This window comes from Ranitomeya imitator, chromosome 1 (assembly GCF_032444005.1).
Source record: "Ranitomeya imitator isolate aRanImi1 chromosome 1, aRanImi1.pri, whole genome shotgun sequence".
Taxonomy (NCBI): Eukaryota; Metazoa; Chordata; class Amphibia; order Anura; family Dendrobatidae; genus Ranitomeya; species Ranitomeya imitator.
In genome coordinates, this window is record NC_091282.1 from 969,989,964 (window position 1) to 970,006,485 (window position 16,522).

Genomic DNA, 16,522 nt, shown 5'->3' on the forward strand with positions numbered 1-16,522 from the left:
GGCGCAGTGGTTAGCACTGCAGCCTTGCAGCGCTGGAGTCCTGGGTTCGAACAAGGACAACATCTGCAAAGAGTTTGTATGTTCTCTCCGTGTTTGTGTGGGTTTCCTCCGGGCACTCCGGTTTCCTCCCACATTCCAAAGACATACTGATAGGGAATTTAGATTGTGAGCCCCATCGGGGACAGTGATGATAATGTGTGCGGAAGCGCTATATAAAAATAAAGATTATTATTATTATCATTCATAGTCTGAAAAAAGGCCAAGAAAGCAAAAATTCTGCCAGGGTTTGTAAACTGAGCACAACTGTACGTATATAATATACATATATACAGAGGCAGACACAGGCAGGGGAGGGCCCTTGTGCAAGAACGATATGAGGGCCCTTTCCAGTCCAAAAGCTCATCATAATGCACCATGCCACCTGCTTTGCAGGTAGAAGTGGGCCCATTATCTCTTGCGCCCCTGGGCAGCTGCACGTCTTGCACCAATGCTGAGCATGCGTGGCAACTCTGGTCGCGTGGCAACTTTGGTCACGTGACATTAAGTCTGAAAAAGTCATTTGATCGAAAACTGTGAGCAAGTTGTCTGAAAATAAAATTATAGATATAGTGTGAATAGATAAACACAAACACGTTTTCCAGTCAACTTGTTCACACTTTTCGATCAAACTTTTTATTTTAAGACTTGTTATCACGTGACCGAAGTCGCCGTGTAGGTCCAGCCTGAAACTCTTCACTGCAGCAACTAGCTCCCCCTGGTGGCCGAATGCAACACCCTCGGATGTCTGCTGTTAGTAGCGTCCCGTAGATGTTACATTATTTCCTCATTTAAAAACACTGAAACTTTATATTAGCTGCGAAGCGTTTCAGGGCAGAAGGCTAGTGACGGGTGTGCTTTCAATAAAGTTTAACGGTTTTGGTTTTCATTATAGTTAGTGACGTCATCAGGAAGCGCCGGAAGTGACCACAGCTAGTCCCACGTGTAGTGGAGGAGAGGAGCGCCGCTGGTCGGGATACGGGCAGGCAGGTGGGTGACGTTCTGCGTGCGTGGTACTTACATGGTTGCGGTCCCTGTGCTATGGCGCCCAAGAGCGGGTGGGCCGCAGGTTTCTCGCACTCTGCCCGGCGGAGCTCTGCCTCCATTGTCACATGGTCGTATGTATGGCTGGCTACTGCAGCGGTGCTGTTCACACCGGCCATATAGGCAGTGCAGCGTTACCTGGTGTCATTATTATGTATGCCACATAAGAACAGGCTGCCGAGCCGCAGAATATGGCCAAGTAATGTCAGTGCCCTGCTGGGTTCCCAGGCTTATTATATGCAATGTCTTATTTTATCCAGAATTCTCAAGTTTGTAAATTATCCTCTGCCCACGGGTTCGACCACAGACCACCCCACCGATCCTAAGAACCTGGTTATGAAGGGTCCCGTGTGTGTTCATTCTTAAGGGGGTGCTCCAGGTAGCCAAGCATTGCTCCAGTATCTACAGCACTCCCGTAAGAATGAATGGAGCTGCAGTGTACATGATCGTCCTCCACCCCAGTCAGATGGGACTCTTTAGATCACAGGATCTTAGGATCCGTGGGGTTTCCAGTGGTTGGATCCCCAGCAATAGGGAAATTATTCCCAATCTAATGGATAGGGAAGAACTTTCAACTTAATACCCTTTTAATTCAAACTAACACATACGAGGCCAAAGATGATATATTTGCATTTAGTGTCTGAAAACTTCCCTCTTCCCATATAAACTTGAACAAAGCATGCCAGCGTATGAGTGTTTGTGGAGTCGGTAAGCCAAACCTCTGACGCCTCAATTTCCCTGACTTCGGACTGCACAGCACTGCCTCCCTACTGAGCATGTACATAAAGTGCAGCACAGATTTATCTCCACTACGACCCCACAGCACTGGTCACTACTAAGCATATACATGTAGTGCTGCACAGATTCATCTCCACTACGACCCCACAGCACTGGTCACTACTGAGCATGTACATGTAGTGCTGCACAGATTCATCTACACTATGACTCCCCAGCACTACCTCACTACTGAGCATGTACATAAAGTGCAGCACAGATTCATCTCCACTACGACCCCACAGCACTGGTCACTACTGAGCATGTACATGTAGTGCTGCACAGATTCATCTACACTATGACTCCCCAGCACTACCTCACTACTGAGCATGTACATAAAGTGCAGCACAGATTCATCTCCACTACGACCCCACAGCACTGGTCACTACTGAGCATGTACATGTAGTGCTGCACAGATTCATCTCCACTATGACCCTACAGCACAGCACTGGTCACTACTAAGCATATACATGTAGTGCAGCACAGATTCATCTCCACTATGACTCCCCAGCACTACCTCACTACTGAGCATGTACATAAAGTGCAGCACAGATTCATCTCCACTACGACCCCACAGCACTGGTCACTACTGAGCAATGTACATGTAGTGCTGCACAGATTCATCTCCACTACGACCCCACAGCACTGGTCACTACTGAGCATGTACATGTAGTGCTGCACAGATTCATCTCCACTACGACTCCACAGCACTGGTCACTACTGAGCATGTACATGTAGTGCTGCACAGATTCATCTCCACTATGACTCCCCAGCACTACCTCACTACTGAGCATGTACATGTAGTGCTGCACAGATTCATCTCCACTACGACCCCACAGCACTGGTCACTACTGAGCATGTACATAATGTGCAGCACAGATTCATATCCACTACGACTCCACAGCACTGGTCACTACTAAGCATGTACATAAAGTGCAGCACAGATTGATCTCCACTACGACCCCACAGCACTGGTCACTACTGAGCATGTACATGTAGTGCTGCACAGATTCATCTCCACTACGACCCCACAGCACTGGTCACTACTGAGCATGTACATGTAGTGCTGCACAGATTCATCTCCACTACGACTCCACAGCACTGGTCACTACTGAGCATGTACATGTAGTGCTGCACAGATTCATCTCCACTACGACCCCACTGCACTGGTCACTACTGAGCATGTACATGTAGTGCTGCACAGATTCATCTCCACTACGACTCCACAGCACTGGTCACTACTGAGCATGTACATGTAGTGCTGCACAGATTCATCTCCACTATGACTCCCCAGCACTACCTCACTACTGAGCATGTACATAAAGTGCAGCACAGATTCATCTCCACTACGACCCCACAGCACTGGTCACTACTGAGCATGTACATGTAGTGCTGCACAGATTCATCTCCACTACGACCCCACAGCACTGGTCACTACTGAGCATGTACATAATGTGCAGCACAGATTCATATCCACTACGACTCCACAGCACTGGTCACTACTAAGCATGTACATAAAGTGCAGCACAGATTGATCTCCACTACGACCCCACAGCACTGGTCACTACTGAGCATGTACATGTAGTGCTGCACAGATTCATCTCCACTACGACCCCACAGCACTGGTCACTACTGAGCATGTACATGTAGTGCTGCACAGATTCATCTCCACTACGACTCCACAGCACTGGTCACTACTGAGCATGTACATGTAGTGCTGCACAGATTCATCTCCACTACGACCCCACTGCACTGGTCACTACTGAGCATGTACATAAAGTGCAGCACAGATTCATCTCCACTACGACCCCACAGCACTGGTCACTACTGAGCATGTACATGTAGTGCTGCACAGATTCATCTCCACTACGACTCCACAGCACTGGTCACTACTGAGCATGTACATGTAGTGCTGCACAGATTCATCTCCACTATGACTCCCCAGCACTACCTCACTACTGAGCATGTACATAAAGTGCAGCACAGATTCATCTCCACTACGACCCCACAGCACTGGTCACTACTGAGCATGTACATGTAGTGCTGCACAGATTCATCTCCACTACGACCCCACAGCACTGGTCACTACTGAGCATGTACATGTAGTGCTGCACAGATTCATCTCCACTACGACCCCACAGCACTGGTCACTACTGAACATGTACATAATGTGCAGCACAGATTCATATCCACTACGACCCCACAGCACTGGTCACTACTGAGCATGTACATGTAGTGCTGCACAGATTCATCTCCACTACGACTCCACAGCACTGGTCACTACTAAGCATGTACATAAAGTGCAGCACAGATTGATCTCCACTACGACCCCACAGCACTGGTCACTACTGAGCATGTACATGTAGTGCTGCACAGATTCATCTCCACTACGACCCCACAGCACTGGTCACTACTGAGCATGTACATGTAGTGCTGCACAGATTCATCTCCACTACGACCCCACAGCACTGGTCACTACTGAGCATGTACATGTAGTGCTGCACAGATTCATCTCCACTATGACTCCCCAGCACTACCTCACTACTGAGCATGTACATAAAGTGCAGCACAGATTCATCTCCACTACGACCCCACAGCACTGGTCACTACTGAGCATGTACATGTAGTGCTGCACAGATTCATCTCCACTACGACCCCACAGCACTGGTCACTACTGAGCATGTACATAATGTGCAGCACAGATTCATATCCACTACGACCCCACAGCACTGGTCACTACTGAGCATGTACATGTAGTGCTGCACAGATTCATCTCCACTACGACTCCACAGCACTGGTCACTACTGAGAATGTACATAAAGTGCAGCACAGATTCATCTCCACTACGACTCCACAGCACTGGTCACTACTGAGCATGTACATAAAGTGCAGCACAGATTCATCTCCATTATGACTCCACAGCACTGATCACTACTGAGCATGTACATAAAGTGCAGCACAGATTCATCTCCATTATGACTCCACAGCTCTGGTCACTACTGAACATGTACATAAAGTGCAGCACAGATTCATCTCCACTAAAAGCCGAGATCCTTAGATCAGGAACAGAACAGACATTTATAGGACATTTCATAATTTTCCCAAATTCTTATAAAAACATTTACAGCACATCCTGCATTGTACAATTGTACCCCTTTTTTATTGTATATTTTAGGAGTCGGTCCATTTTGTTTTGACTCCACAGCCGTGGTTTAAAGGGATTCTCTCACTAGGTTTGGCCAGTACGAATTACGGCCACCACCTTTCAGGGCTGATATACAGCGTTCTATAAAATAACTTTTATTATGCTCACCTGTGGGGCTGTCTGGTCCAAGGGGTGTCGCTGGTCTTGGTCTGGCGCCGCCCTTCTTCTTGTGATGCCGTCCTCCTTCTTGCTTTGTTTGGATGACGCATCCTACATCATCCACACTGGGTCCTCTGAATCGCACTGTGCAGGCGTACTTCTCTGCCATGACAAGGGCAGAGTCCTGCAGTGCGCAAGTGCTGCGACTCTCCTTTCCTGACACCTGCGCACTGCAGGACTTTGCTCTGCCCTTAACAGGGCAGAGAAGTACACCTTCGCAGGATCGCGATGCCGGGGAGACATCTGTGGATGACGCATGGTTGCGTAATCCACACGATTCAAAAAGGAGGGCGGCATCGCAAAAAGAAGGGAGGCACCGGACCAAGACCTGCGACACCACTCAGATGAGACCAGACCACACAGATGAGTATAATAAAATCTGTTTTTCTTGTCTTGCAGGTCGGGTTGGGGCTTATATACAGAATTATAGAATGCTATATATCGGCCCTTAAAAGTGGTGTCCATAACTCATATCGGCCATCCCTTTAAAGACAACTTCACCTTTGCTACTTGTTGACATAGAAATACTGAAACAACCTCACAATCCCTAAACATAACTCAGGAACCTGCCATCTGATTCATGTTACTTGAGCCAAAGACAACCTGAATCAGTTTGGCTGCATTTTTGCAACCGTGTATGTTTTATTATGAAACATTTCAGAAAAAAACATACTTTGAAAAGCGGATCTGGGAATGTTTACCCCTGATTCATTAAATCTGGTCCTTTATACATCAGACTTATGAAAGGAAAGCTGGCGTAAGATGCATCAAATTCATTGAGGTATGCACCGCTTAATGAATTTGTTGAATCTCACATCTGCCATATGCCACCTCCACAAATGTTACCAGAGCTGTTGTACATTACGCTAGTTTTGTGGAGTAAAATTATGATTAATTTGCCTAGGCTTCGAGCGGTGTCAAATCCAAAAGTCACCAGCTCAAAAAAGCCATTGGTTCCAATTTTTTGGAAATTGATCTAGAACTCTAGGGGTTGCAGTGTGATCTTATCCACCTGCATTATGCTGCAACCAAAATCACCAAAGCCTAATAGAGGAGTTGATGGGTATAATATACAGGGAGAGATGGAGATACTGATATACCAGAAGACATGGGGGCTGTACTGGTAACCTATTGGTCCATCACAATCACTAATGAGCATGCACAACCGCGATTGCATCATTTAAATCTGATATATACAACATATATTAGAGCGGGCACCGTCCAGTAAAAACGTATGGGATCTCCTATTGCATACTCATATGAAATGAACCAAACAGAGAAAAAGGTATGCAAAAAAGCGGGATCACCAGCACAATAAGATACTAATTAATGATAAGTTTATTACATGGAGAACACACAACAGACTTTTAAAAACATTTAAAAGGCCTCCACCACATAGGTAGAGGTGGCGGGTCCACACTTACAATGTAAACAAGAACACAATATTGCACAAAAGGTACACTGATGGGTCATACAAATTAACAGTAAACAATAGTAACAGTTACAATAAGCAACCTAGAAAACTAGTGGGTACACAAGCCACACAATAATTCAATATGCACAAATATAGCGGCCAAAAGGACTCTAATGCCAGGGAGTAACCTGAATTAGCAGGGCTCAGCAATGTGAAAAAAGAGCCTATATAAATGTGGTATGATCTCCTATCAGCTGGATCAAAAATGGCCCGTCACTCGTTATCGGACATAGACCACCACTAATATATAAGGTATAACTATAGTAACCTACAAACGCTTGAGCAGGCTTGGTACTCTCAAATAGAAAAGTTCAGGCTATAAGTCCCTCATGGTATCTCACCCATAGGCCTATAGGATTTTTTGTTGTGCCGGGCATAATGTATCCCTAGGTCCCATCAGTGTCCTGGACCGACGCGTATCGACGCACAAAGCGTCTTCCTCAGGGTCACAGCATTTTGGCCGCTATATTTGTGCATATTGAATTATTGTGTGGCTTGTGTACCCACTAGATTTCTAGGTTGCTTATTGTAACTGTTACTATTGTTTACTGTTAATTTGTATGACCCATCAGTGTACCTTTTGTGCAATATTGTGTTCTTGTTTACATTGTAAGTGTGGACCCGCCACCTCTACCTATGTGGTGGAGGCCTTTTAAATGTTTCCAAAAGTCTGTTGTCTGTTCTCCATGTAATAAACGTATCATTAATTAGTATCTTATTGTGCTGGTGATCCCGCTTTTTTGCATACCTTTTTCTCTGTTTGGTTCATATCATTTAAATCTGACTTTCAATGTTTGACAGCAGCATTTAAATAGATAAACATCAGTGATCTGCCGCATATATGGAGCAGACACAGGGTGTGTAAAGGATTCCAAATAAAGTATTATCTACTATCTAATGCCACTTGGTATGTCTGTGGATTATAAATGTGAGTTACTGCAAATTCTGTACTCCACCACCTGTAACCCAGCTATGGCTTGCAATACTCCTAAAAATGCTAATAGCAGTATATTCAGCCATCTGTAAAAAATGTAGCTCAACCTCTGCTTGCACCCAAGTCTATGGGTCCATAAAAATCATGGATGTCACACAGATGGCAATCCGTACATTATCCGCTATTTACCTTGTAATTTGTAGGAGAAGCTTGTATGTGTGTGGAACACACTGACCTGACACTGGTTTTTTTTGCATAGTTGAGAAACACTGACATCTGACTGAGGTCTAATACAAATCAGAGTCCCAGTGGCTTCCATGATAGCCTAGTACTTGCAGACTCGCTAGTTTGTAGGGAAGTTGCAGGACATTTTCTTCTGAGAGTTGCAGACCACTTCTTTGTGAATTATGCTACCTACAAGGCTTATCTATAAAGCCCTAGCAGTGTGATGACCTTCACAATGAGCACTACATTACCAATTAGATAATTTTTCTAAAGAATCTTTTTTCCCTTCTCTTGTGTGTTTAGGATGTCCTTTGGCGGAAGAGGAAACTTTAATCGTGGAGGAGGCGGCGGCAGAGGAGGTGGCGGCGGGCGGGGTGGAAGAGGAGGTGGCGATAGAGGACGAGGCTTTGGAGGAAGAGGTGGTTTTGGAGGAAGAGGAGGCTTTGGAGGAAGAGGAGGCTTTAACAGAGGAGGATATGACCAGGGACCACCAGAGTATGTTGTTGGTACGTTGCAATACAAACTTTGATAAAATTTTGTTTGTTTCCTTACATTTTTTTCCGTTAGATGATACATTGGCTTTTTGAAAAAAAAAAACAAAACTTTTTATTAAACTGAACTTAGCAGAGCATGACAGGTACATCATATTTCAGGGGGTTGTCCACTACTCGGACAACCCCTTCTGAATCTGTATGTTTATATTTACCGTTGGGACCATTCCAGCGGTGTCGGCATGGTCTCTCCCAGTGATAGACTGTGTTATAATGTGATGGCACACAATCCCTGCGGCCAGTCAGTGGCCACTTCACTCCTGTGTAGAAATAGCATTTCTACACAAGAACAGGTCACGCCAGCAAGTTTTGGTGGCAGACCATGGGGGAATAAAAATTCAGATGCGTTTTACAGCCTTGTCAATAATTAATCAGGCTTCAATCTAGACAACCTCACGGGAATGCACTTTTTATTTGTAAAAAGCCTGTAATTGACCATAATGAACAGTTGACCAGATTAATACTGGAGCTGATGGAGCCAGAGTATATGCTTGGACACCGCATGAGTAGTACATACCCATAGGAACACGTTCACCTGGAGGAGGGCAAACGTGTCCGGTCGGCCTCAATCTGGCCATTGCATGTCTTTATATTTTTATTCTGTGGGTGTAGAATAGCCTAGTGGATTACTCCTCTATAGTGATACCACTGTATGCCTATACCACCCACATACATTGCTATGCAGTGTGAATTCTGTCTGGGGGCACTCATGGGTTGTGTAGTGTTGGGTCTTTGTGATAGTCGTTCTTGAAGATAACTCATCTTGTCCAGACCCACTTGTCCCCTGCTCGTGAACATTTTTCATAACTTGAGAAGACCGATAAGCTGCATGTTTTGTTGATGTTGCAGAGGTTGGAGAGTTCATGCATCCATGTGAAGATGACGTGGTGTGTAAGTGTATCACAGAAGAAAGCAAAGTGCCATACTTCAACGCCCCGATTTACCTGGAAAATAAGGAACAGATTGGAAAAGTGGATGAAATATTTGGGCAGTTGAGAGACTTTGTATCCTTTTATAAACCTATTTTCCACATTATTTGACTAGCATTATAGTGTGGTCTGATGTGACGAGATTATAGTGTCCCCTCATTCATCTCTTATGGATTCAACATACAACTAGGACCCTTTTTTTACACCCTGGAAGTAAGCAAGCTGTGATCATGAAAATGTATTGGACAATTGTATTACCATATATACTCGAGTATAAGCCGAGAATTTCCACTTTTTTGGGCTGAAAGTTCCCCTCTCTGCTTATACTCGAGTCATACCGAGAGGTCGGCAGGGGAGGGGGAGCGGGGGCTGTCTAATTATACTCACCTGCTCCTGGCGCGGTCCCTGCAGGTCCCTGCTTCCCCGGCCGGCAGCTTCTTGCTGTACTGAGCGGTCACATGGTACCGCTCATTTCCGGCAATTGTAAATGTCACTTACTGGGCTGCTTGCTGTAATTTTGATAAGCTCACTGTTTTATAAGTGGTCCTCTATGTTATTAAGCTCTGTGTAACCCCAAAACCCAACACTGAGTAGCAGCTTTCTGCCTATGCATTGTACACAAAAAACTGCCAATTAGTTGTGTGAGCGGAGTTATACAGGGCTGCAGCAGATAAAGCAGTGATTTTATCAAAACAGCAGCAAGAAGCCCAGTAAGTGACAAATCACTGGAATCAGGGTCTCTGCCCTCTACATCATGCTGCTCTCAGATGGGTGTAGTAAAAATCTGTTAATGACTCCCTTTAAATGTAAATTCTCTGAGATCCTACATGTTTTCTGAGATTCAGATTGCAGCTGATCACGAAAGTAATTTCTAGTATAATCCTTCTTGATGAATTCCCTTTAGGTTTGTTTGCCCTGCAGTTTGCTGACTGCTCTGTGCCGATTTCATGCAGTTAACCTGTTCTTCAGGCTAAGCACGAAGGCCATGTCCTGTACACATACAGTGGGGTTTCCTCTGTGGAAATTGTTTAAATCTGCATTTGTAATGTGTGAATTTGCTGGTGATTTTCACTTTTTGCTTTATAATAAAAGAAAGCTACAGCAGAATGGATCATGTCGTGTAATTCTGCAGCATGCTCTCCAAGTTGTGCAGGCTACCTGCTAAATATGGAAGGGCATTTCTAAAACATCATAAACAATTAGTAAATGTATATGATGAGTCGATGGAAAATTAACCGCAACAAAATATTCACTGTTCCCTATGAGATTTGCTAAGTGGTGATTCCTTTTTTTCTGTGTTCCCAATATTTCATATATCATTTTATATAGACAGCTTCCTTAATTGCTTCAACTAGTATTTTTCGATTAAACTTTCTGAAAATATGAAAGCGTCATCTTTTAAGAAGTTGCAGAAGGTAAGTGGTTAAAACATTATTCTCGGGTTAAAGACATAAGCAGAAAATGGTTGACTCAGAGTTTATGCAAGTTTGCAGATTATTTGCTATTTTTATTTTCCTTCTGTCAGTTTTTTTTTTTTTTTCTTTTATTGAGATTGCATGCACTGGTTTGAAGTTGGCCAGAATCGCTTGAGGACACTATTATCTCCTGAGAAGATTTGTTGCAGAAATTTTTGTGATGGTCTTATTCATCCAAATAGGGAGATCTATTCACATGCTTCATAAACTCCATGGTTCTTACTCATATCATAGGGTATGAGTAGGAACCATGCTAGTTCAAAACGCGTCATTCTTAACTCATTTTTTATGACCCCCTTTTCTAATACCCCTTTAATATGTTTTAATGGTCTTTCAATAAATGTAAAGTTTTAACATTCTACTTTTTTTTTTTTTTTTTCTTTGGGGTTTGCTGGATTTTTTTCTATTGCTCCAGTATTTTTTTTGTGATGTTACATATTTGCATTGACTGTTTTGTACTCCACAGTTTTATATTGACCCAGCAAAGCTGTTACCTCTACAAAGGTTCCTTCCTCGGCCGCCTGGTGAGAAAGGCCCTCCAAGAGGAGGACGTGGTGGACGTGGTGGTGGAAGAGGAGGTGGACGAGGGGGTGGTGGCAGAGGTGGATTCGGCAGAGGAGGTGGAGGTTTGTATTCATCATTTGTATCTCCATAGTGATTGTATCTGAACCTCTTTGATTGCTGCTGTTTAACGAATTGTCAACCTGACAGTCATTTAAATGGAGGGTATGTATCGGCACCTGATGAGATTGTGGGGTACCGATGGGTTACCATGGCCATCAGGGGCTTTCTGAAGACTCCTGTGAAGCCCAGACACAGCTTGGACTTCATAGGAGATCCTGATTTACTCTATATACTGCATTAATGTGATATTGCTGTATATAGAACAAAGGCTCACAGGTTAGGCTAGGTTCACATTGCGTTAGGGCAGTCCGTTTAGCGCATAGCGCTATGGACTGCGCTAACGCAATGTCCCAAAAGGGATCGCGTTTGCCGATCCCGCTAGCTCAGATACCCGATCTGCGCTAGTGAGGGACGGACCTCGGACCAGCGTCCGCGGTCTGTCCGAAACTAACGGGACATCGCTAGCGCGTGCAGAAAGTGGCATGCGCTAAAGATCCGTTAGCACATTGCCGTCAATGGGTGCGCTAACGGATCCGTTGCATGGCGTGAATTGCGACAATTTCACCATGTAACGGAGTCCGCTAGCGTTAACCTATTAACGCAATGTGAACGTAGCCTTAAAGTCGCCCAAAGGTACTAAAATAAAGTGAAAGTTTTAAAAATCTTATATATTTTTCTTATATATTTTTTTAAAATAATATTTAAATTTCCTCCCATTTTATTTTGTTAAAAGTAAAGAAATTAAAGAAAATATGCCTATTACCATTTAAAATTAACCCATACAGAAAACGTTATTCAAGAGAGAGAAAAAATCTAAACCCCAGAATTGCATTTTTCTTATTGCTTCTCCCCCCCAAAAAAAATAAAATACAACATGACCCAGCAGGTGATGGCTGTGTTACTGCCAGGTCCTGGCACCAATAACCGCTTAGGGAGCAGAGCTCTGCCCGAATTGTTAACCTGTTAAATGCCCCTGTCAAACTCTGACAGCAGCATTTAACACGCGTCGTCATAGGGGGTGTTATTCCATGCGCTCATGACAGCAGATGTTCTGTGGAAGATCCCCGTGGTTGTCATTACAGAGCTTCTTTGAAACCTTACCTGTGGCTGGGCTTCAAAGGAGACCGTGATTTTCCCTTTATGCAGTCCTAAGGTGCTGTAACAAGCGATCAAAATGTCACATCAGTTTCAATATGGTATCAATAAAAACTGTTTTGCCCTCGAAAAATAAGCTGTCACACATCTCCATCGACCGAAAAATGAAAGAGTTATGTGTCTGAAAATGGTGATGCAACCCCCCAATTTTTATTTTATTTTTTTGCAAACTTCTGTTTTTTTTCCCCCTCCCCACCATTTACATACAAAAAACTGGATGTTTGGTATTGCCGTAATGATTGCAAGGTCATTTCTAGCACAAAATGTACCCCATAAAGACAACTCCAAAAAATGTCAGAATTACATTTTTATTTTCACACTTTCTCCCCACTTCGAGTCTTCCCCCCCTCCCACCTCATTTTCCAGTACACTATGTGGTGAAATAAATGGTGTCCTTCAAACGTACAACTTGCCTTGCAAAAAAACAAGCCCTCATATGTCTGTGGTCAAATAAAATAAGTTATGGCACTGGGAAGAAGGGGAGGAAAAAACAGAAAAACTAACATTGGCTGCATCATAAAGGGGTTAAAGGGAATCTGTCAGCAGGCTTTTGCTGTTTAATCTGAGAGCACCATAATGTAGACACTGAGACCTTAATTCCAGCCATGGTTCACTGATTAGGCTGAGTGTTGTCGTTTCACAGCAGTCAACATTTTTTCAGCAGGAGCTGACACTGAAGAGAAGACCCAGCTAATCTGTAGAACCTCACCACTGAGTAGCAGGTTGCTCACAATGTGGTGTACACAGGAAGCTGCTAGTCCGGTGTGAATGGGGTGAAGCAGAAGATTTAGTTCTGCTACATCTCCATCAGACATAAAACAGGGTTAATAGTGATGAGCATACTCAGCTACGGTGTTATCCGAGCATGCTCATGTGCTATTAGTGTCTTCGGTGTGCTAGAATACTATGTTTGAATCTCCTTGCTGTTCGACAGCCACAACACATGCAGGCATTGCCTAGCACACGGCCGGGAGACATGGAGCCGAGGGGACTCGAACACAGTATTCCAGAGATACTATATTGGCACACGAGTGTGCTCGCTCATCACTGTTAATTAAAATTCTTACTGGCACTTAGAAAAACATGTACATTTTCTCTGAATTTGTAGTCTTGGGATTTTGGTTGTGTACTGATTTTTCTATTTTTTTTCCCCCCCTTAGGTGGATTCAGAGGAGGACGTGGAGGATTTGGTGGTGGTGGTGGTGGTTTTAGGGGAGGTAGAGGAGGTGGCGGCGGCCGTGGCTTCAGAGGTTAGTATAGGAGATCTTACTAATTTTGAATTATTAACTTTACCTTTTCCAATAATTGAAAGGTTTTGGCCTGTATTTGACTTAGTTAGGGCTTGATCAGATGAGTGTTTTATATAGATGTGTGCTGTCCAAGTAAAATCATACAGCACAATGACCAATGTAATACAGTGGGGCTGTTCAAGTGTCCACTCAGTCTTTGTGAGAAAAAAATTGCGGCGTGCTCTTTTCTCTTCTGTTTTGGATGAGACTCGCCTACTCAGGTCTGTAGTTGCACAAAAATATCTGATCTTTTGTGGATCAACCATATAATGGATATCTATTGAGGCCTTTCCATTATTAACCTTGGAAAATCTATTTGATCTGGTACATTTCAAAATGTGTGACACTGGTGACAATGTGGAATATAAATCGGACAATTTTTCATACGCTCGTCTGACCCCAGCCTAAGGGGTCATTAAGTGATAAAAGGCAGACAGCACCCAGGTTACATATGGATGACATCATAGTGATTTGTTCTCTTCTTGTTGTCAGTTTTCTTCATTAATTCGGATCAAAAATGGAAAGTGGTTTTTTTTTTTTTTTGCAAACAATAGTCAGCAAAAAAATGGACACAAGAACAGCCCCATAAATTATAACAGGTTCTTGTTCAATCAGTCTGTGAATAAAAACACATCTGCATGGAGCCAAAGATGGTCTCAAAAGGAAAACAGAGATTCAGTGCAATACACATATATCTGATAAGCCCACATCTGCAGATGAAAGGCTTTGTACATCTTTACCACTCATTTGTATTAGTTCAGTGTATAAAAATGTTTAACTTGCGCAAATATGTTTTAATAATTGTCCCAACATTGATTTGACAAATTGCATTTCTAAACCGTTTTCTTTTTTTCCTTTTTTTTTTTCTTCCTGTATGAAGGAGGCCGGTGATGAGCCATGTGAATCCAGCATAGATTAGTGTTCGTTAGTGCTCACGTTCCACTTGGATATGTCTCAATAAAAGTGAATCAACATTTTGGTTTTGAAATGGGACTAATAATACAACAACTACATGAAAGAGAAGAGCGGCGCTTATCAATACTTACTGCATACATGTTCTGTAGCTGTAAGGGACTCTGTGGACGTCATGTTCATCTTTACAACCCAAGCCGGTTTACTGGACATGTCAATTCTATTAAAATGTTTTTTACACTTTTTTTCCCGTGAGGATGATATTTTAGAACTATTGTGGTGAAAAAAAATCTTACTAAGACCATAAACAATTTTTTTAGTTCTTAAAATGTTGTAAATATGAATCTGTATTACTTGAACTTGCCAATAAATTTTTTACCACATGTTAAGCTTTTTCCTTTTTTTTTAGGAAATAAAATTGACTGACTGAACTACACGCTATTAAATAGGAAAATATTTCTTTACTTGACAAAAAGTCTCAATCTGCTCTGTTATTACAAATGTAACAATTGCATGCATACCTTTCTCCTCTTAGGATGCTATCGCATTGTGTTCTGTGTCCCCCGTTGGGGCATATATCCAAAATCCCCTGCAAAACAGGGTCTGGAAGCAAACGAGGCCTATAGGCTGTAATGGTGATGGCAGAGCTTGCGTTCACTCTGCCATTCACTTTCTTCCAGAGTATTTGTCTACAGGAGGGAGACACACAGACGCTGTCTACTATGTCAGAGTGTCTGCCTCCCGTAGACGTACACTCCCGAAAATGATGCACGGCAGAGCACACGTTCACTCTGCTGTCACCATTACAGTCTATGGCCTCACTGACGCATGCGTCCTTTTTTGCGGGGGATTTCGGACATATGCCCCAGCAGGGACACAGAACACAATGTGAAAGCACCCTGAGGCTCAACTCATATGCAGTTTTGTAGTAGCACAGTCCCTGAGCCAAAAGCAAGATTCCTACAGGGAAACATATGATGTTAAGCTTTGAGTAGCTAGTTCCAATTTTTTCTAGAACTAGAGAATGCAGAAGCTATTTCAATATGGAAAGTATCAACTTGGCCTTATTCTGGTTTCTTGATCCTGTTTTTTTTGTTCTCCTAACCCAAACCTAAAAACCTTGTATATGCTTATGGTGCTGTAAGGTCAGACCAGGAGACACGCAGCCAGTCCAGGCATTTGCGGTTCCCATATGGACAATGAAGTATGGCCGTCTGAATGCGTCCTTAGGATGTGTGTGGAGCAAGTATGCCAATGCCCAATCAATAGCTATCTCTTATGTAATCCATTTGTTATGGGATGGTACCTAGGTGTGTAATTCTATCTAGAAGCAATGACATTCAGGGAGAGTAACTTGGCAATATGGCGCATGCCACAAGATTTCCTCGTTGTCGCAGAATAAATTAGTTTAAAAATGAAAAGTAACAAATTCACCATACGTAAAGTTAAAAGTAACCAGTGAGGCCGGCTTCACACTTGCGAGTTTTACGGACGTAAGAGCGCAGAAACGACGTCCGTAAAACTCGCAAAAAATACGGCACAATTATTCTCTATGCCCCTGCTCCTATCTGCCGTATTTTACTGATCAGTATTATACGGCTTTCTACGGCCGTACAAAATCGCAGCATGCTGCGTTTGTCACCGTACTGCGCAAGAAATACGCCAATGAAAGTCTATGGAAGCGTGAAAAATACGGATTTCACACGGACAAGCAGTGTGACTTGCGAGAAATACGC

At 43.4% G+C, this 16,522-nt stretch overlaps 1 protein-coding gene across 1 annotated transcript; it reads left to right on the top strand.

Annotated features, from left to right (window-relative positions):
• Nucleotides 1-929: 929 nt before the first annotated feature.
• GAR1 (GAR1 ribonucleoprotein) lies at nucleotides 930-15,175 on the top strand. Its single transcript, XM_069743848.1, has 7 exons — nucleotides 930-1,026; nucleotides 8,155-8,357; nucleotides 9,252-9,406; nucleotides 10,687-10,746; nucleotides 11,273-11,432; nucleotides 13,746-13,835; nucleotides 14,755-15,175. Exons 2-7 carry the CDS (start codon nucleotides 8,156-8,158, stop codon nucleotides 14,763-14,765), a joined length of 678 nt encoding a protein of 225 aa, XP_069599949.1. The 5' UTR covers nucleotides 930-1,026; nucleotide 8,155; the 3' UTR covers nucleotides 14,766-15,175.
• The last annotated feature ends 1,347 nt before the right edge of the window (nucleotides 15,176-16,522 follow it).